This window comes from Nannobrachium achirus, assembly GCF_963921795.1.
Source record: "Nannobrachium achirus genome assembly, chromosome: 16".
NCBI classification, from domain to species: Eukaryota; Metazoa; Chordata; class Actinopteri; order Myctophiformes; family Myctophidae; genus Nannobrachium; species Nannobrachium achirus.
Genome location: NC_137823.1, coordinates 5,585,604 through 5,605,999, shown reverse-complemented (window position 1 = coordinate 5,605,999; position 20,396 = coordinate 5,585,604). Strand labels below are relative to the sequence as shown.

Sequence of the window (20,396 nt, the reverse complement as noted above, 5' to 3'; positions counted from 1 at the left end):
ATTAAAATATGGTGGTTATGTTGGGGTTCGCGGCCTGAAAAGGTTGAGAACCACTGCTGTGCAGAATCGTTTGTTTTTCAGCTGACGAGAGAGAGAGAGAGAGAGAGAGAGAGAGGAGAGGAGAGAGAGAGAGAGAGAGAGAGAGAGAGAGAGAGAGAGAGAGAGAGAGAGAGAGAGAGAGAGAGAGAGAGAGAGAGAGAAAGAGAAAGAGAAAGAGAAAGAGAGAGAGAGAGAGAGAGAGACAGACGGGCGAGCCCTGGGATATCCTGCTCTAAAGATATCAGCAGGAAATATGACACCCTTCCCTTGGTCTCTCTCCTTCCCTCCCCCATTCCCTCTCTCTCTCTCTCTCTCTCTCTCTCTCTCTCTCTCTCTCTCTCTCTCTCTCTCTCTCTCTCTCTCTCTCTCTCTCCCTCTCTCGCTCTCATCTGTTTCTCCTGTCATATACTGTACACCAGTGGTCTTCAACGTTTTCAGGCCAAGGACCCCTTAGTCGAGAGAGAGATGAAGCAGGGACCCCCACAACCTGTTCATAGATTCCTTGCTTCATTGTTTGACAGCACGATCAACAGTGTATTTTGGATTCATGTCAATTGCAAGAGGCTTTTAAAAAAAACATGCCCCCAGCCCCTGCTTCTGTCTGTCTGTCTGTCTGTCTGTCTCGCTCTAAGGTCCCGGGGAGACACTCAAAAATGTCTCTTTTGGGTCTGGAGCTAAAAGGTTTTGGGAGCCAGAGGTCTAAGCCAGGTTTCTGGTTATTTCCCCCGGGGCGCTGCTGTTAAATGGAGTAGAATGAATGGAGCCAGAGCTCCAGCAGAGCAGCAAAGTGAGGACGGGTGATCACACAACACGTCAGGGCTTTTACCCCCATCTGACCCCACCGACGCAGGCTCATACTGCGGTGTATATGTCTGTTATTATGGTGTTTCCTTTCCTGCCGGCCCCAGCCGTCAGGCACGTGCACACATAGACATCAAAGGGGGCAGGGTTCCCACTGTCATGAAATTCCTGGAAATATTTTGAAATTAGAAAAATATTTTTTCCAGTACCGGAAAAGTTTTGGAATTCATCAAGGGTCCTGGAAGGTCCTGGAAAAAAATAGTTATGCATTGTCTTTGGAACCAAATGACCAATTAAACATTGGCCTCTGAAATGACAAATTAAACATTGGCCAAATTGTCAAATATTAGAGGCAGACATTGTGAAAATAGCCAATCTACATGCATGCTCACAACGCGAGCATGTAGATCTGCTATTTTCACAATAGAAACGTGTTATACAAATTCCTCAACTCTTAGTGCTCGTCAGGGTGCCCGGGTCCCCAGTTAAAACATGATTATTTCGGGGGTCACAGCCTGAAAAGGTTGAGAACCACTGGCATACGCTACCTGTCTTTGGGCATTGTGCATAGGAGTAAGCGACTTGTTATTGAGCTGAATTATTGTTATATAGTCCTGGAAATTGGGTTAAATATTCTGGAAAAGTTTTGGAAAAGTTTTGGAAATGAATTAGTAAAATGTGTGGGAACCCTGAAGGGCTTGAGCCCCTGCCCTTTTATCTGTCTGTAACAACTGCCCTTTCCAGACCATAAATGCAGTTTTTACTATGGTGAAAGAAATGCAAATGACCCCTCTTTTTCCATGCCATACCTGAAGGCAGCATTCAATAGAATTGCCTTGTCCAAACTCTCCTGAACGTGAATGCATCATCTCATGTTGAAAGAGTAAGCCATTTGCATGAGAGGGAGTGGGTTGTTGGCTGATTTACCTCTGTTTCAGGGTTGTGGCACGAGGCGAAGCCGAGTGCCAAACAACAATTTCTACCACTTCTACCATATAAATGAAAGAAAACAGTATCTGAACATGTGACCACAAAAAGTGGTAGAAGGACATTTTTTGATGGTTAGGTAGGTAGAGAGAGGTAAGCAAGCGAGAAAGAGAGAGAGGTGGGGGGGGGGGGGGGGGGGGGGGGAGAGAAATGGAGTAAAGAACAACGCCAGAGAACAGAAATGGTGACAGCGTGACATTCAGGAAAGGAAGCGCAGACACTATACAGATAGACCAGTAGAAAGACAGGAAGAGACTGAGAGAAAGAGAGAGACAGACGGGAACAACGCGGTGGCGTCAGTTCAGAAAAAGCTAAGTTATGGCAACATGACTGGTGTCTTGCACGCGCGCGAAGGCGCGCGTGCAAAAGACATGATACCATTTATTTTAAGAAGTACATTCTATTTCCCCCCCCCCCCCCTTAGTTTCTACGGTTTCTTGGGCTGAATATGGCAGCCTGGAACGGTTGTTCAAGTGCAGCTAAACTTGGCATGTTAGTAAACGTGCCACAATTAACAATAATGAATTGCACCTGTGCAGGTGACCTGCAGAACCTGGGAATATACCCTTTTGTCAACAAGTGTGGAGAATATAATTATAATACCTTGTTAAAGTTACGATTTTGTTACATTTTGCATTTGTAGTTATTTTACTGTCATTTAATTTAACAACATAATAACCAGCACAGATAGACAAAGAGACATTCATGGATTTATATTTAAAAGTAACTTTTATTCCCCCCCCCCCCCCCCCCCCCGTGTATGGCAGCTGCATACCCCTGCCATACCCAATTGACACCCCTGGAACAACAGACAAGAGAGGGAGAGAAGGAGAGCGCAAAGACACAGTGCAGAGTGAAATGCAGAGGAACATCTATTGTTAAGCATTCCCATCACTCCTCCAGCTGTGTACGGTAGATAATAGAAGAGGAATGACGTCTAGTTTGGTGTTTATACAGTATTAATACCAACTGCTGCTGTTATCACATCTCACTGTTGGCCTGGACGCTGTCCAGAAACCAAGTGGAATATATCCAAACTTTATCTAGTGGCCAGTCATGACGGGGCACGGTGACGCAGTCTGTAGCGATGTCGTCTCACAGCTAGAAGGTCTCGGGTTCGATTCCCGCCCGGGACGCTGTGAACACTGGGGAAGTGTTCTTTCCTACGCGTCATCAGTGCCCATATCCTAGGTGGGGCTGGCGAAAGGGACTTTTCTGTGTGGAGTTTGCATGTTCTCCCCTTATCCCCTAGGGTAGGGTGACCAGACGTCCCGGTTTGGCCGGGACTGTCCCGTTTTCAAGCTGCGTGTCCCGGTGTCCCGACAAATATCTCTAAAACACTAATATGTCCCGGTTTTCAACATTCACTACAAAATTGTCCCAGTTTTTGCCAGAATTAAAATAATAGTAGCTGTTTTCAGTGGTTGCATAGACATTTATCATGTTCTTTTTATGAAAACATGCTCACCTAAACAATCAGAAAACATGAACAAATTAATTGCGTGTCTGAATTCTGAAGTCAATCACTCACTGCCTGTATGCAACCCTGTGGTGTGTATGTGAGCGTGTACAAACTTTAGAGAATGGGCACGTGCGTGCACGGTAACGTGCACAGTACTTTGAGAGTCCCGGTTTTAGGAACAGCGGTTCGCGTTCCGGTTTGAGTGGCTGAAAATATGGTCACCCTAGGTACCCTCATAAAAACATGCAGTAATCCTGGTCTCTAGACTGCCTCCTGTTCCTTCCATTGGCTAGGTCCTAACGGGCAAGCTCCCCCTGTCAGGTGACAAGAAGCAGCTTGCACACGCATTCCTGCATTGAAGGAAGCATGAGCTCAGTTCAGGGTTCTCCCCAGGTGGATAGAGGGAGAGCAGAGCCCAGGGTTACAGCTTAGACAATTGGCACTGGATGAAAAATGGGTTACAAAATCTCTGTTTTGATTTATTGTTTTGTTAAAGATGATTTGTGGAGTGCTTCTAGACAGCAGAGTGGATTATACACAGAAAACCACTCTCACTGGATAATAGTATTGATCACCACATTATGGTAACACAGGGGTCTTCAACGTTTTCAGGCCAAGGACCCCTTAGTTGAGAGATATATGAAGCAGGGACCCCACAACCTGTTCATATATATATATTTCATTGTTTGGCAGCACAATCGACAGTGTACAGAGTTATTTTTGGAGCGGTGAAAGCGCTCCCAATAGACAGGTATGTCCGTGGGTATGTGGGTGGCTGGCTGGCTGGCTGTGTCCGTCCGTCCGTCTGTAGCTGGCAATACCTTGAGTGGCCACACACAACACACAAGTTAAAGGAGGGGCGCTGTTCTGCAGGCCAGGCACACTCAACACACACACACACACACACACACACACACACACACACACACACACACACACACACACACAGCGTATAGCTGCTCAGATTCACCGCTCCACTTCGAACCGAGGTTGATTTTTTGTGTTCAATCTGTGTTTTTAGATATTTTAGTATTTCAGCATGCAACAACTGGTCATATGTTGCATTTTGCATCATATGACCAGAAAAAGAAAACAAAGATTATCTATGACCTCATGCACACCGGCTCCGAATTTGCCATGCGGCAGGCCACGGCAGTGCGTTTCTTTCCCGATCGAACCCAGTTCGATTTGTGCGTCTTGTCGCATGCGGTAAAAAACTCATTGACTCCTTTTCGGATCCGCAGTGTGGATTCTGCACAGCCTTGCACACCAAATCCAATGCGTTTTAATCATGCAACAAACGGAAAAAAACGGTCCTGTGTGCAAAGCCCTTAACAACCCATTTAGGCCTAGAATTATTGAATGCTTTAACCAGTGAAAAATAGCAGATCTACAAGTTCACAGCGCGGCACCGAGTGCCAGAGTGCCGCACTGCGAGCTTGTATATCTGCTATTTTTGAAAAAGTCATGAAAATGTGTGCAAATCTTTGAATATATGTATTTTCAAAGCGAACGTTTGTAACTCAAATTTTGCTTCTGGGGGGTCCCTGGAACGAAATATTTTGAGATGGGTGTCTGTGGCCAAATAAATATCATTTTGGGGGTCCTTCACATGAAAAGGTTTGAGAACCACTGGCATAGTAGTCTCTCAAGAACAAACTAACTGAGCTCCAGTTAAGTGAAAAGGACCTTTTCTCGATGGCTGGCCAGATTGCTGACAATAGAAACATAGTTTTTTCAAAAAATCGTAGAAGGATTCAAAAGACACTTGGGTCAAAATTCTAATTTTCACCATTTTTCAAAAATAGCAGATCTACAAGCTCGCGCTGTGAGCTTGTATATCTGCTATTTTTTTAATATTTAAAGCATAAAATATTGTGTAATAATGTGTTCAAGCCTAGAGTTGCAAACAAATTAATTAATGGGACCCAAGTGTGCCCGTGACATGCCAAGCACATTATTGTTGAATAAGATGTTGTTCACAATTCCATGCTGTATTGATGTGGTACCATAAGAGAGATAACAGGAAAACGGCAAAATAACAATTCTTCTACATTCTCTAATTGTGTAGACTTCTTGTAAATTAAGTAATGCAGATGATTAACAGTCACTTAACTCTTGAGAGTGTAAAATGAAACCACGGGTCCATTTGGTGTCATTTTACACTCTAGTTAAAGTTCTTATAAGGGTAGATTTGGTTACCAACTCTTTTAGCTGCGGGGACCACCTGGAACCCCGTCAAGGACCACTGGTTGAAAACCACTGCCATAGAACACTGGTTCTCAACGTCCTTGGGGGAGTTCCAGGGGGTCCCCAGCAAAAGTAGTTAACGTACTAGCGTCACAATCATTTTAACCACTTAATTCAATTGTATGCTGGCTATTCAAAAAGAGCAGATCAACAAGCTTGTACATCTGATAATTGATTTGAAATCGTCTCTTCTGGGGGTCCCTGGAACAAAACCTTGACATTTCAGATGGTGGATACAGCAGGAGCAGTGAGTTGACTTAGTCTGAGTCATAGTCTTTTGAATAAAAGTCAGTTTAGTTTCAGTCTTAGTCACCTGAAACTTTTTACTTTTAGTCTAGTTTTAGTTGACTGAATCTACAGTCGACTAAAATGTATTTTTGGTGGGCCGCGATGGCATCGAAATGATCCTTTTTCTCTTACTGTAGCTGCATGCCGAAAATAGCAGATGTTATTTCTGTTTTCGGTCTGTGACGCCCGCGCGCAGCCGCGCACCCATGATGTCGTCTTTTATTTCTACTGGATCTCTTCTCCACTCGTCCCTCCCTAACATCTTAGTCTTTTATTTGTTTGACGAAATTGTCAGTATATTTTATTCAGTCATAGTTTTAGTCATCAGGCATTGACACTAAGGCTTGCCCACCTGCCCCCGGCAGGTAAATAAAACTTTGGGGCAGGTGGAGTTTGCTTTCAGGTTGCCCGACCTGGCAAGTGCTCATTTGAGAGATATCTGTCTAAACACCTGAACGTGGCCATAAAAATATATATAAAATGACGAAGCGTGAAACCATAGCAATCATAACTACCTAGGGATTTGGAGGTATTGAGGTATGATTAAAAATTGTTATTGAGTTAAATTGAGTGGTAATTAAAATCTTACCTATCATTTTATAATGGACCATTTACTTTTTGGGCAAGTTTACATGACCTGTACTTGCCCAACGGGCAAGTGCCTCTTAGACCTTAGTGTCAACCCCTGAGTCATCATAGCTTATTTATTTTTTATATATAGTTTTCGCCATTGAAAAAAGGTAGTCGACAGACATTTCTCGTCACACTTTTAGCCGACGAAATAAACACTCCATCGGGAGCTTAGAGAGTGGGTGTGAGTCAAGAGAGGATGCAGAGAGCAGGGGTGTCGCATCAAATCCTGGCTTCTGGGTACAAGGATTCACTGCGGGCCCCTATGAATGTTCTTCATATTTTGTGCTACTATAACCCATTTAGGCCTAGAATTATTGACTGCTTTAACTATTGAAAAACAGCAGATCTACAAGCTCACAAGCTTGTAGATCTGCTATTTTTGAAAAATCGTGAACATTTGAATTTTGACCCAATTCTTTTGAATCATTCTAAGGTTTTTGGAAAACCTATGTTTCTATGTCAGCAATCTGGCCAGCCATCGTCAAAGAAAAGGTCCTTTTCACTTAACTGGAGCTCAGTTAGTCTGTTCTTGAGAGACTACTATGTCAGTGGACCCCTATCTCAAAATATTTAGTTCCAGGGCCCCCCAGAAGCAAAATTTGAGTTACAAACGTTCGCTTTGAAAATACACATAGTCAAAGATTTGCACACATTTTACCGACTTTTTCAAAAATAGCAGATCTACAAGCTCGCAGCGCGGCACTCTGTGCCGCGCTGTGAGCTTGTAAATCTGCTATTTTTCCACTGGTTAAAGCATTCAATAATTCTATGCCTAAATTTAACTATTGAAAAATAGCAGATATACAAGCTCGTACGAGCTTGTATATCTGCTATTTTTCAATAGCTGAAATACTCAAGGCCCCTCCACCTTGGGCCCTGGTAACTCAGTCCCACTTTCCCCCGACACCTTGTGACGCCCCTGGCAGTGAGACACTTTAATTACCAGTCCGTATCCACAGTGAAGAAGTGATACTGTGTTGTGTTCAGCTCCTCTAATGGAGGAGGAGGGCTCACAAGGTCACAGCTCTCTCATTATCCTGATAAGAGTGTGTGTGTGTGTGTGTGTGTGTGTGTGTGTGTGTGTGTGTGTGTGTGTGTGTGTGTGTGTGTGTGTGTGTGTGTGTGTGTGTGTGTGCGTGTGTGTGTGTTTGTGTTTGTGTTTGAGTGTGTTTTCCGTGCGTGCAGGCACGTGCACACATAGAAAACAAAGAGGGCTTGAGCCCCTGCCCTTTTATCTGTCTGTAAAAAGTGCCCTCTCCAGACCATGAAGTAAGCCGTTTACCATGAGAGGGAGTGGGTTGTTGGCTGATTTACCACTGTTTCAGGTTGAACAACCCTGAAACAGTGGTAAATCAGCCAACAACCCACAACCCCCGAATGGTAAATTCATTGCTTTTCTACCACTTCTACCATATAAATGAAAGAAAACACAGTAACTTGCAAGGTTATTTAGTTACATACAACTGCAACACAACAGTGGGCGGGGTCCATGAGCCAACTCAAGGTTGTTGACTGATTTACCACTGTTTTAAGGCAATCAGAATCCAGTATCTGAACACGTGACCACAAAAAGTGGTAGAATGCAGTTTTTACTATGGTGAAAGAAATTAATTATGCTTACTAGTTCAGTGTGGTATCAAGTACCGGAAATAAGCCGACCTCCAAACTCACAACGCGTCGCAGAGCGATGCGTTGTGAGCTTGGAGGTCTGCTACTTTCGATTCATTTCCCTTTTCCCTTTTTGAAATTTCAGCCCTTGCCTCTCACGTTCTCTGCACATCCCTGCGTGCGTGTGTGTTTTGCATAGTTCTTATAGCTTAGAAAACCCATGAGCACACTGCCACTGGGGCCGCCTCATTACCGCGTAGAACCGCTTGCTTATGTTGTTCAAATGCAAACACCCTGCGCTCCATGCATTGATGTGTTGCTGTTGTACAAGTCGAGTTGATTGATATCAGCCGATTGGTTGAAAAGACATATTTTTCCAGCCATTTTGCCACGGCAGACCATGTAACCAGAGAGCTAATGAAGAACTCATCGTGGCCTTTTGGGCCGCGTGTATTTTCAGAGATTTTATTTTGTTTTAATGATCAATCATGAAATTAATTATCGATTGTGTTCCCGCTTGGATCAATACAACTAACAAGCGCAGTATTCCTATCCATGTCGGTATCACAAAATGACATTTTCAAGGATTTAAAGGAGACAAAACGCCCAGATTTAACACGACTTCCCACATTAGAGTCTGATTCGTCCAAACTCTCCTGAACTTGAGTGCATCATCTTACTGTATGTTGAAGGAATTGCCCTCTCTGTGTAGACATCCATGCCGTTACGCCACATCTCCAGTATTGACTTGATTATGCATAAGTTCAGTGTGATATCAAGCGTCGAAAATAGCCGACCTCCAAGCTAGCGCCAGCGACGCGTTGTGAGCTTGGAGGTCTGCTATTTTCGATATTTTCACCAAAAGGCCCTTTTAGAAATTTCAGCCCCTGCCTCTCTAACATTCTCTGCACGTCCCTGTCAAGTATGTATGGCGTTAACCCATTCAGAACGGGTACACATTATTGTGTATCATTATTTTGTGCTTTAACTATTGAAAAATAGCAGATATACAAGCTCACTGCGCGGCACCGAGTTTAAAAAATCGTGAAAATTTGAATTTTGACCCGATTCTATAAGTGTCTTTTGAATCCTTCTAAGATTTTTTGAAAAATCCTATGTTTCTATGTCAGCAATCTGGCCAGCCATCGTCAAAGAAAAGGTCCTTTTCACTTAACTGGAGCTCAGCTAGTCTGTTCTTGAGAGACTACTATGTCAGTGGTTCTCAAACCTTTTCATGTGAAGGACCCCCAAAATGATATGTACTTTTTCAAAAATAGCAGATCTACAAGCTTGCAGCGCGGCACTCGGTGCCGCGCTGTGAGCTTGTATATCTGCTATTTTTCAATGGTTAAAGCATTCAATAATTCTAGGCCTAAATTTAATCTATGAAAAAAGCACAAAAAGTTAGAATATGGAGATGAGGTTTCTACCAGACTGCGCTGAAATAAGAAGCTCTTTTGGGGATTATTGTAGTCCTACTGCAGCCTGGGCTACAGGGCAGTCAGCAGAGCATCATCTCTCTGTCTGACCCAGCAGAAATCAGCTTTAGAAGGTGTGTGTGTGTGTGTGTGTGTGTGTGTGTGTGTGTGTGTGTGTGTGTGTGTGTGTGTGTGTGTGTGTGTGTGTGTGTGTGTGTGTGTGTGTGTGTGTGTGTGTGTGTGTGTGTGTGTGTGTGTGTGTGTGTGTGTGTGTGTGTGTGTGCGTGTGTGTGTGCGCGTGCATGTGCGTGTGTGTGCAGGGACGTGCAGAGAATGTTAGAGAGGCAGGGGCTGACATTTCTAAAAAGGGCCTGTCGTTGAAAATATCGAAAATAGCAGACCTCCAAGCTTGGAGGCAATTCTTTCAACATAAGATGATGATTCAAGTTCAGGAGAGTTTGGAGAAGTCAATTCTCTTGAACGCTGCCTTCAGATATAGCATGGAAAGAGGGGCATTTGCATTTCTTTCACCATAGTAAAAACTGCATTCCTGGTCTGGAGAGGGCACTTTTTACAGACAGATAAAAGGGCAGGGGCTCAAGCCCCCTTTGATGTCTATGTGTGCACGTGCCTGTTTGTGTGTGTGTGTGGTTACATAAGCACATGTGTTTTCCGTGTGTGTGTGTGTGTGTGTGCGTGTGCGTGTGCGTGTGCGCGTGTGCGTGTGTGTGTGTGTGTGTGTGTGTGTGTTATGCCTTGTCAGGGATTTGACTCTAGGCTGGATTATTTGCTAATAACTCAGACCTGCTGCTTACTGCCTGTTTGACTGACTGCTGAAAAGGCTTTTTTTTTTACATGACAGTTTTGATTCCCTCCCGTCTACAGCTGGGAATTAAAATGAACGCCACGTGACTCTGAACTGAAGCTTATCTGAGTGCATGGACATGTGTGGATGGATATTCATTCTAATACGTGTGTGTGTGTGTGTGTGTGTGTGTGTGTGTGTGTGTGTGTGTGTGTGTGTGTGTGTGTGTGTGTGTTATCATAAGTGCTGGCTTAAGTGCTGACATAAGTGTTTTGTGTTGGCATGATAGCCTGCTACTGTATGTGTATAGTGAATGCTCATTGAATTATTAATTGCTTATGTATTACGGGTATATTGTGTTTGTAAATGTGTGCAGGATTGCGTATGGAAGCCGATTTCCACCACTGTCTTTGTCGCACAATTAATTTCTGACTTCTGAGAATTTCAGAATTACAGGTTTCTTCTTGCAGTTGTGACTTGATATCAGAAATAATATTAGATTTTTGCAATTGCCTATTGCTTTTGTGAAACAGTGAAAGCCTAAAGCCCCTATAATAGTAGGCACCGCGGTGATAAGCTATCCACTGCGGTGTAGTCTTTTTAACTCTTTTTGCGCCGATCCCGAACTAGTTCGGCTTTATTTTGGCCTTTTGATCGTCCGGGGTGCGGATCCCGAACTAGTTTGGCTTTTTATATACAATTATTTAAACACCCAGAGGCCTTACCGAAGCACCGGGCAAAATTTTCGAGCCGGCCGCCGGCCGCGATTTTTTTACATCGGCCCGCGAGAGCGTCGCGCCGCCGATATTTGCCGTCCACTCCAATGCAATCCATGATCTTTAGAGCTAATTTTCTCTGTTCCATGCCTATCCATGAGGTGCGCAAGGTTTAATCACGGCTAAATCGCCGAAAATTGGGCTTCTAAAATGAGTGGTAGCCAATAGCTAACTTCAAGCTAACTTCATCCTGTTCCTGTTCATGACACAAAGGAAAGTGTTCATGTGCGTCATGGCTGCGCACGGCTTGTGCAGCGTATGTCTATGGTGGATTCTCTGGCCACTGGGCGCCCTCTAGTGGAGATTCCGGGCACTGGATAAGTTAAGTCATAAAACTACAACATTACGTCATTACTTGCGGTGAAGAGCATTCCACCGCGAACCCCGACACATCCCTCTGTTTTTACTATCAGACAGATCGGCCCATCACCCTGTTCACTGATTGGTCAACCTCCACTTGTTTTCTCACTTTAGGTGGATAGCTTATCACCTAAAATTTGCGGCGACAGGCTCTTCACCGCAGACTGATAAGGTTTATGAGGTAGTTTATGATATAGTTTGTGTGAGGATATTTTTATATTTTGGGTCACCCAAATCGTCAGGGAGGGAATAGCACTCCTCCAGGGAACATGTACTGTATCATGGACTCAGCGAGTTTTTCATGGCAGCGTGCCTGTTGGATTTTAAAATATCCTATATGTGAGGTTTTGGCTTCCACAGCGGTGCGTCAGCTTCCACAGCTCTGGTATATACAGTAATTTACTTGTATAAATCTTTTAAATCAGGGGTCTTCAACAGGGGGTCCGGCAAAAATAGCAGATCTACAAGCTCACAACGCCTCGCAGAGTTGTGAGCTTGTAGATCGGCTATTTTCGGCAAAGAGGTTTGGTGTAGAGGGGAAAAATAAGTACAGAGTGAAAGGTCAAGTTTATTAAGTATTTACGGTTCAAGTGGTTAAATATCTGAAAACACGAATTGACATGAATCCAAAATACACTGATGATTGTGCTGTCAAACGATGAAACTATATGGAATCTATGAACAGGTTGTGGGGGTCCCTGCTTCATCTCTCTCTCAGCTAAGGGGTCCTTGGCCTGAAAACGTTAAAGACCCCTGGTTTAAATTGTATTATTAACCACTTTTACTTAGTAGAAAGGAGTTGAGTTGCTCTGTACTTGCCTGGTGCACTTTCTTTTCTGGTTACCACCAGAATAGGAATACTAGGGTCCATGATGGGTTTCTAAAATAAATAGCAGATCTACAAGCTCACTTCGCATCACAATGTAATGCATTGTGAGCTTGTAGATCTGCTTTTTTTCCAAAATATTTTATTATATTCTCTACATTTGAAAACATGTGAAATGGTACATTCTGCATGACGAGTATACTTTGTACTTTTGATACTTTAAAGGAGTAGTTCACCTCCAAAATGACTTTTTTTCTATTGATTACTCACACCATGGAGACTTGAGTTCTATAATACTTTTTTTGTATTTGTCGCATTCCCAAGACAAAAATGTGATTATAGTAAATTGACCCCCTTTGATTCCGGATGGGGACCCGAATGAATGGCACTGGATGGGAAAACCGTCAGGGTAATCTTTTTCTATTTTTATTTATTTTTTGTCCTAGGAATGCGACAAAAACCCAAAAATATTATTGAACTCAAAAAAGTAATTTAGGAGGTGAACTACTCCTTTAAAATTCCCCGCCATTTAACAATACCTTCGTACTCTCCCCTGCCCCTGTCTCCATAGACTTCCATGTAATTCATAGTGCACGGATCATGCACACCCATGCCTAGATAATGCACCACGTGTGTCCACATTGCTCACAGCTTTCAAACAAAAAAATCCGAATGGAAATCCGTTCAGGCATTCATGAGATAGCAGCCATTATGTTTTCCTAAAATGTAAACAAAGATGGCTGCCATGTTTGAAAGATGGGGTTGCTATGGGGGTTAAACATGCAATTTCGCGATTACTATCATGCCTGCTAAATTTTTTGGGGTCCAAATTTTTTTTTCTTTTTTTTTTTCCTCTGGATTATCGGGCCTGGCGGGGAAAGACATTGAAATAATCTCGGGACTATCGGGCCTGGCATGCAATGAGTTAAGTGCATTTTGATAGCAATACTTTTGCACTCAAGTAAATCTTGAATTCTGTCTGCGGCCAAACACATCTCGATTTGGGTGCCCTTGACAGGAACGTGTTTGAGCAGCCTATAGCACTTGTGGTAAGCGGTATTTGTGATGTTAGGTTATGTCTCCTGTCTTGTCCTGCTCTCTCCACTCGGGTCTACAGTGTACATGTACACCCAGAGCTCAGGAAATGACAGGGAGGGCTGTTATTGTGGTGCACACTTCCTGTGTACACTGTACACACATTCTGCTCCTCGCACACAAACACGGACGCGACTTCCACCCAGGGGCGTCGCACCAAATTCTGGGCCCTGGGCACAAAGGATTCACTGCGTCGTTTTGTGCTTCAACTATCGAAAAATAGCAGATATACAAGCTCACAGCGCGGCACCGAGTGCCGCGCTGCGAGCTTGTAGATCTGCTATTTTTGAAAAATCGTGAACATTTGGGCAAGTCTTTGAAGGTTTTTTGAAAAACCTATGTTTCTATGTCGGTGGTGCTCACACTTTTTCATGTGAAGGACTCCCAAAATGACAGGTATTTGGCCACGGACCCCCCATCTCAAAATATTTAGTTCCAGGGACCCCCCCCCCCCAGTTGTTCACTTAAAAAAATACATATATTCAAAGATTTGCACACATTTTCACAATTTTTCAAAAATAGCAGATCTAGAAGCTCGTAGCGCGGCACTCAGGGCCGGTTCTAGGGTTCAGGTGGCCCTAAGCAAGATTATTTTAGGTGGCCCCCCACTGACGGACGCGCGCACTTATTAACTGTCTTTGAATCGCCAAAACCAAAGTTATAAATAATAACGTCTTCTTCTATCTAGTAGAACATGTGGTGTCTGTTGTTAGCACTCAATCATGTAACTACTAACTACACACATAGGGTTGCCAACTCCCAGAGATTCAAATACGGGATACATCCTGGCCGCCCGCAAGGCGGGCGGACGAAAAAAATTGGGGTTTTGAGGGGCGGTCAAAACCCCAGAAATGCATAGAAATCTGCATTTTGGCACAGATAAAAGGATAAAAAATTCTCTCTGGTTAGTTAAAAGCTATTAAAACAGAAACATGTAGGCCTATGCTCTAAGGAAAAACATTTCAAAACCAAGATATAACTATTATAATACATATCTATTAGACACTGTTTCATTTGTCCAAAAACATGAGTGTAATGTTATAACAAGAAAAAATAACAATTGATTTGAATCAGATTCATACAAAACATCACACACCTTCATCCTGTGTTCTTTTGGTATCAAATTGCAACTTGTAGGCCTATTCAACTCTACAGTATGTGGCATATTTTCAATTCTGTTGTGTCTTGTGTGAGATCATTAAAATAATAAGTAGCATTTGGATAGGGTAGGAGTGGGCAACTTAGATGATGGAGAGGGCCACTATATTTCACAATCACTACAGAGGGCCACAATACATATTGTAAAAAAAAAATAGATCTACAAGCATTGCGATGATCCATTATTATTATTTTTTTTTTAATTGGAATCCTGTATTTTTAGCTATTTTTTTAACTGGAATCCTGAAAATTAACATTATTATTTAATTTCAATTACATATATATGTTCGTATGTTAACTTTATGAAATGCAAATACATTGACAAAAAAGACTATAGCACTGGTCATTATGCTACTACTATAGACTGAAGTAATTAAAGTGGGTAACAGCTGAAATCAATAATATATCAGTATTGTCGAGAGGGCCACTTCACACTCACTCCACAATGCATATACTGAAAAATAGCTGATCTACAAGCTCAAAACGCATTGCAGTCTTCTCCCTGTGATGTGGCCCCCTTATGGTTGTGGCCCTAAGCGACCGCTTATGTTGCTTATGCCAGGAACCGGCCCTGCGCCGGCACTCGTTGCCGTGCTGTGAGCTTGTATTCAATTAGCTAAAGTATGGAATAATTAAGACCTTGGGCCCTAGTAACTCAGTCCCACTCCCCCCCCCCCCCCTGTTGTGTCGCCCCTGCTTCCACCCACCCGCACCATGTTAATAACACACACACACGCATCCAAGCACACACAGCTCTCTCTCTCTCTTTTCCATCTTTTCTTTCTAACCAGGCACGTGCACACACAGACATCAAAGGGGGCTTGAGCCCCTGCCCTTTTACCCGTCTGTAAAAAGTGCCCTCTCCAGACCATGAATGCAGTTTTCACTATATGGTGAAATAAAATGCCATACCTGACAAGGCAGCATTCAAGAGAATTGCCTTGCAAGAATTGCCTGTCAATTTGAATGCAGCATCTTATGTTGAAAGAATTGTCCTCTCTGTGTATAATTCCATGCCGTTATGCCACATCTCCAGTATTGACGTGATTATGCTTAGTTCAATGTGGTATCAAGCACCGAAAATAGCCGACCTCCAAGTTCAGAGGTAGGCTATTTTCGATATTTTCACCAAAAGGCCCTTTTAGAAATGTCAGCCCCTGCCTCTCTAACATTCTCTGCACGTCCCTGTTTCCAGCTTTTCTTTCTAACACACATAAATATATGGCTTTTATAAATACACACACAGCTGCACATCGCCAGTGTGTGTGTCACAGGAAGTGTTGGTCTGAGTCTCACTCTGACTCACTGCTGCTCCTAGGTTGGTTCACGTCTGAACAGCAAAAACCAAACGACAAAACACAGATTTGAATCACATTCCTACTCAACCTGTGGGTCGAGACCCCCGGGGGGGGGGGGGGGGTCCTCAAATTGTTTTGGGGGGTTTAACAATTAAACATTGGCCAAATTGTCAAATATTAGAGGCAGAAATTGTGGATCTACATGCCCACAACGCCTCGCGTTTTGTGAGGAGTTGTGAGCAAGATCTGCTATTTTCACAATAGAACCGTGTTATACAAAATGTAATGCCTCAACTCTTAGTGCTCGTCAGGGTGGGGGGTCCCCATTTAAACTATGATTATTTTGGCGGTCGCGGCCTGAAAAGGTTGAGAACCACTGGTTTAAGATACAATGTGTGGCCCGGACGTTTGGCATAACCGACTGAGAACCTAGGCTGCTAATCCAGCTTGACGGCACGTTGTGGGTTTGAATCCCGATACCAACGACTTTATCTGCGTGTCACCCCCATCTCACTCCCCATTTTCTGTCAGTCTACATCTATCAATAAAGGCAGAAAAAAAAGAAAAGAAAAAAGATACAATTTGAATCACATTTCTAAAGATGTGTCTCAGTCTGGATTCTAGGACGGTGATGCCTGACAGGATGGTGTTGCTCACCAAGCTTCGCATGGCGTGTGAGCTTGTCATCGTATGACGGAGTATGTGTTAAGCATGACTCACACAGTCCTGTTACCACACGGAAGATACTATACACAGGTTGTGTGTCTGAAAATACACAAATCCCATCTGACAACTTGCAAAAAAAAACAGTGTGGACAGTCACGTCCCGAAGATCAGATTTGAGAGACGGATCAGATTTGTGTGAGAGCTCAACCAGCCTGTGGTGCAGACCGGCTCATCAACTGTTATGTTACATCATGTCACATCATGTGTTTGTATCTGCTTGCTCATGGCTGTCCTGTTTTACTGTCCTGCAGGCCTGGAATTCCGTCATTTTAGGGGCCATGCCACTTGGCCTTTGGTGTTTTTTTGAGGGCACCAAGGCCAAATGCCAGGGCAGGAAGGCCATAAAAAGATTTAGTCCATTGAAAGAATTTTTTGAATCTAAGGTTTAGGGATGATAACCTAATCTGCAGTGAAATAGATACATGATGGTATTTACAATCTGATCCATGCTCAGCCCTGCACCAATCAAAGTCACTGGATTGGTTTAAAGATGGGGACTCGGGGGAGTTAAGATTTCAGAATCTCAACAAAAGACACTGGTGTCTACATGACAAGAAAGAGACACCAGTGTCTACTGTCTACATATTGACCAGAAAGAGACAGAGGAGAAAGTGGTACAGTCAGCATGGCAGAAGTTCCCTGGCCACAGTTAACCCAGTCAGAGCTGAGCTGACAATAACCTGGCCGGGGGAAATAAGGGAAGAAAATGTTGAAATATGCTCTGGCTCACCACCGCGGGAGGTTGTGGGTTTGAAAACCCGCCGTGGTGCATCCGGCTTCGTTGGGCTTCCACTCTACACACGAACAGGGACGTGCAGAGAATGTTAGAGAGGCAGGGGCTGAAACTTCTAAAAGGGCCTTTTGGTGAAAACATTGAAAATAGCAGACCTCCAAGCTCACAACGTGTTGCGCTGTGACACGTTGTGAGCTTGGAGGTCGGCTATTTTCGATGTTTGATTTCTACACAGAGAGGGCAATTCTTTCCACAACAAGATGCTGCATTCAAGTTCAGGAAAGTTTGGGCGAGGCAATTCTCTTGAACGCTCCTTTGAATTGAATGCTGCCGGGGGCACGGTGGCGCAGTGGTTAGCGATTTGCCTCACAGCTAGAAGGTCCTGGGTTCGATTCCCACCAGGGGACGCTGTGGGCACTCGGGGCGTGTTCCTCCCTCTGCGTCATCAGCGCCCACACCCTAGGTGGAGTTGGCGATAGGGCCTTTCTGTGTGGAGTTTGCATGTTGTCCCCGTGTCTCCTAGGGTTGATACCCTCACAAAAACATGCAGTAATCCTGGTCTCAATAATGCCTCCCCCTGGCCAGAAATTAGAAAAGAGAAAAAAAGAAAAAGAATTGAATGCTGTCTTCAGGTATGGCATGGAAGCCTTCTCAGCTTTCCCACTGTCTGTCTTCATAAAGAAGACTTCATGCTAAAAGCACTGACTGTGCCTTCACGTTTTATTAAGGGAGGGCAGGGTGACCTAGTCCAGTCTATTCAGTTGTAGCACAAATACATGACCTGGAAAACATGATTGTGCTGAGAGTGGAGAGTGAGAGAAAAGTTATGTGGGAAAAATCAGTTAGAAACTCACCGAAAGAAATGATCCAGCCGACTCACAATGCTGAACGTTAACACATGCTGTAGAGCAGGGGTCTTCAACAGGGGGTCCGGGACCCCTAGGGGGTCCCCAGAGTTACTACAGGGGGTCCTCCAGAATGTTTATATTAACAACTTGAACCCCTAGTGTCCATATTCTGAGAACTGTAGCCAAAAAATAGCCGATCTACAAGCTCGAGCTTGTAGAGCTTGTAGATCGGCTATACATTTGGTAAAATGTAAGACTTTTTAAGACCTTTTTAAGACCTCAGAGGTTTGGTGTAGTGGGGAAAAGAGCATACTAAGTACAGAGTTAAAGGTCAACTATTGACGGTTCAAGTGGTTAAATATTGTATCTGAAAACACAAATTGACATTGTGACAAATTGATTGTGCTGTCAAACAATGAAACTATATGGAATCTATATGAACAGGTTGTGGGGGTCCCTGCTTCATCTCTCTCTCAACTAAGGGGGCCTGAAAATGTTGAAGACCCCTGTTGTAGAGTGTAGACTAATAATCGTGACATGGTGATGATATGAAGGAAATTCTAACTTACTCTGTCTGTCTGTCTCTCTCTCTCTCTCTCTCTCTCTCTCTCTCTCTCTCTCTCTCTCTCTCTCTCTCTCTCTCTGTCTGTCTGTCTATAGTGGCGTTTCCATAAAGCCTCTTAATGCGCATTTACAGCTTAAAATCTTTTTATGGAAACACTTCAAATTGCGAATAAACTTTCATTATCCGCAAAAATATTTATCCGCTTGGTGGAGGTGGATTTTGAGGCTTTATCGAATAAACTAAATGCGCATTTGTGAATGGAAACGGGTCAGACAATAAATGCGAATACATTATGACGTTCTGGGTCCATATCGTCCGCCAACTTAACACTTTCCCCTGCCGCTTAACGTCCATTGTATAGCGTTTATAGCCCACAAAACAAACCGGTTGTTTGTTACACACGGAGTGACACTGACAAAAGTGGCCAATCTACAACACAGCAGCTCGCATCCGCGTCTCCGCGCCGCGCTGTGAGCTTGCAGATCGGCCACCTTCCAGAGGACGCTGAAACTTGCAGGAGACACAGCAGTCAGACGTGCACTGTCGTGCAGTGCTCCCGTCTCGGTTCGGTCTGAAAAAATCAGCCCAATCAACCCATGCGACCGTCGCCAATTCGAATGACACCCGCAAATGGAAACGGGCTAAATTCACTTTGTCTTAATACGCATTTCTGATAATTCGCTTCCCTATTTTCGAATAAGCTTATGGAAACATGACTAATGTCTCTCTGTCTCTCTCTCTCCACCTGCAGCATCCGGTGCCATCTGTGCCCAACTTCAAGCCGTCCATGTCCGTACCAGACTGGCTGCTGGCCGTTCAGAACTACATGAAGACGCTACAGTATCCTTTACAGCCGTGTTTCTCAAATGGGGGTATGTGTACCCCTAGATCAGGGGCGGGCAACTTTGATGATGGCGAGGGCTAGCCTGACACTTCAGTCCGCACATCACCCCCCCCTGTTGGTGGGTGGTTTGTAGTGTGGACTGAAGCTGCACATATTTTAATCTATTTCAAACGCGCCTGAAGAGCGGGCGCATTGAATGGGCCAATCAGGGTTGTATGCTTGGGGCACGTGAACTCTATGCTCCGGTCCCAGCCCCCTCCAAACAGAGCTCTTGAGCTCACGTGAGACTCGCTCGTGGACTCTGATTGGTGTCCTCTGCCCACGTGAGAGTCTAGTGGACTCTGATTGGTCCGTGAAAACTGTCATGGCGGAGTCAGACTCGACTCGTATTATTAATAAACTATGAAATAGTGCCGTTTCCTCACGTTTTAATACCATTTTGCACTAACGTAAACATGCAGACATATAATATGTTATGAGAAATAACGTATTTTTGCAATGTCACGCCACGTCGCGTGTGTGTGTGTGTATGTGTGTGTGTGTGTGTGTGACGTCAATAGGCTTTAGCCCGCCCACGCCGAAATAGAATCTGCCCTGGTAATCTCAGACTCTCCCGGAGTGAAACGTAGTGAACGTAGTGTGAGATGTCTGGCGCTCGCAGTCAGGCAAGGCGAGGGCCACTATATTTCCACCTTCACTCCAGAGGGCCACATAGCATATTGCTATGTCCTACTTTGTCATTCTAGTATCTCATACAAAAGAAGCAAAAAATAGCAGATAAGCTCAAAACGCATCGCGCTGCGATGCGTTTTGAGCTTGTAGATCGGCTATTTTGTGCTCCTTTTGAATTGGAATCCTAAATAATTTTTTGTTCCT

General features: G+C 44.0%; 1 protein-coding gene across 2 annotated transcripts in view; it reads left to right on the top strand.

The window, feature by feature from the left end:
* Nucleotides 1-20,396, top strand: part of vash2 (vasohibin 2) — a gene marked incomplete at its 5' end in the record, with an annotated part of 81,087 nt that overhangs the window by 12,807 nt on the left and 47,884 nt on the right. For both annotated transcript variants that reach the window (XM_080744393.1, XM_080744392.1), the window contains one exon: nt 19,428-19,516. In XM_080744393.1, coding sequence (XP_080600519.1) covers nt 19,428-19,516 — 89 coding nt within the window. The remainder of the gene's footprint in view (nt 1-19,427; nt 19,517-20,396) is intronic.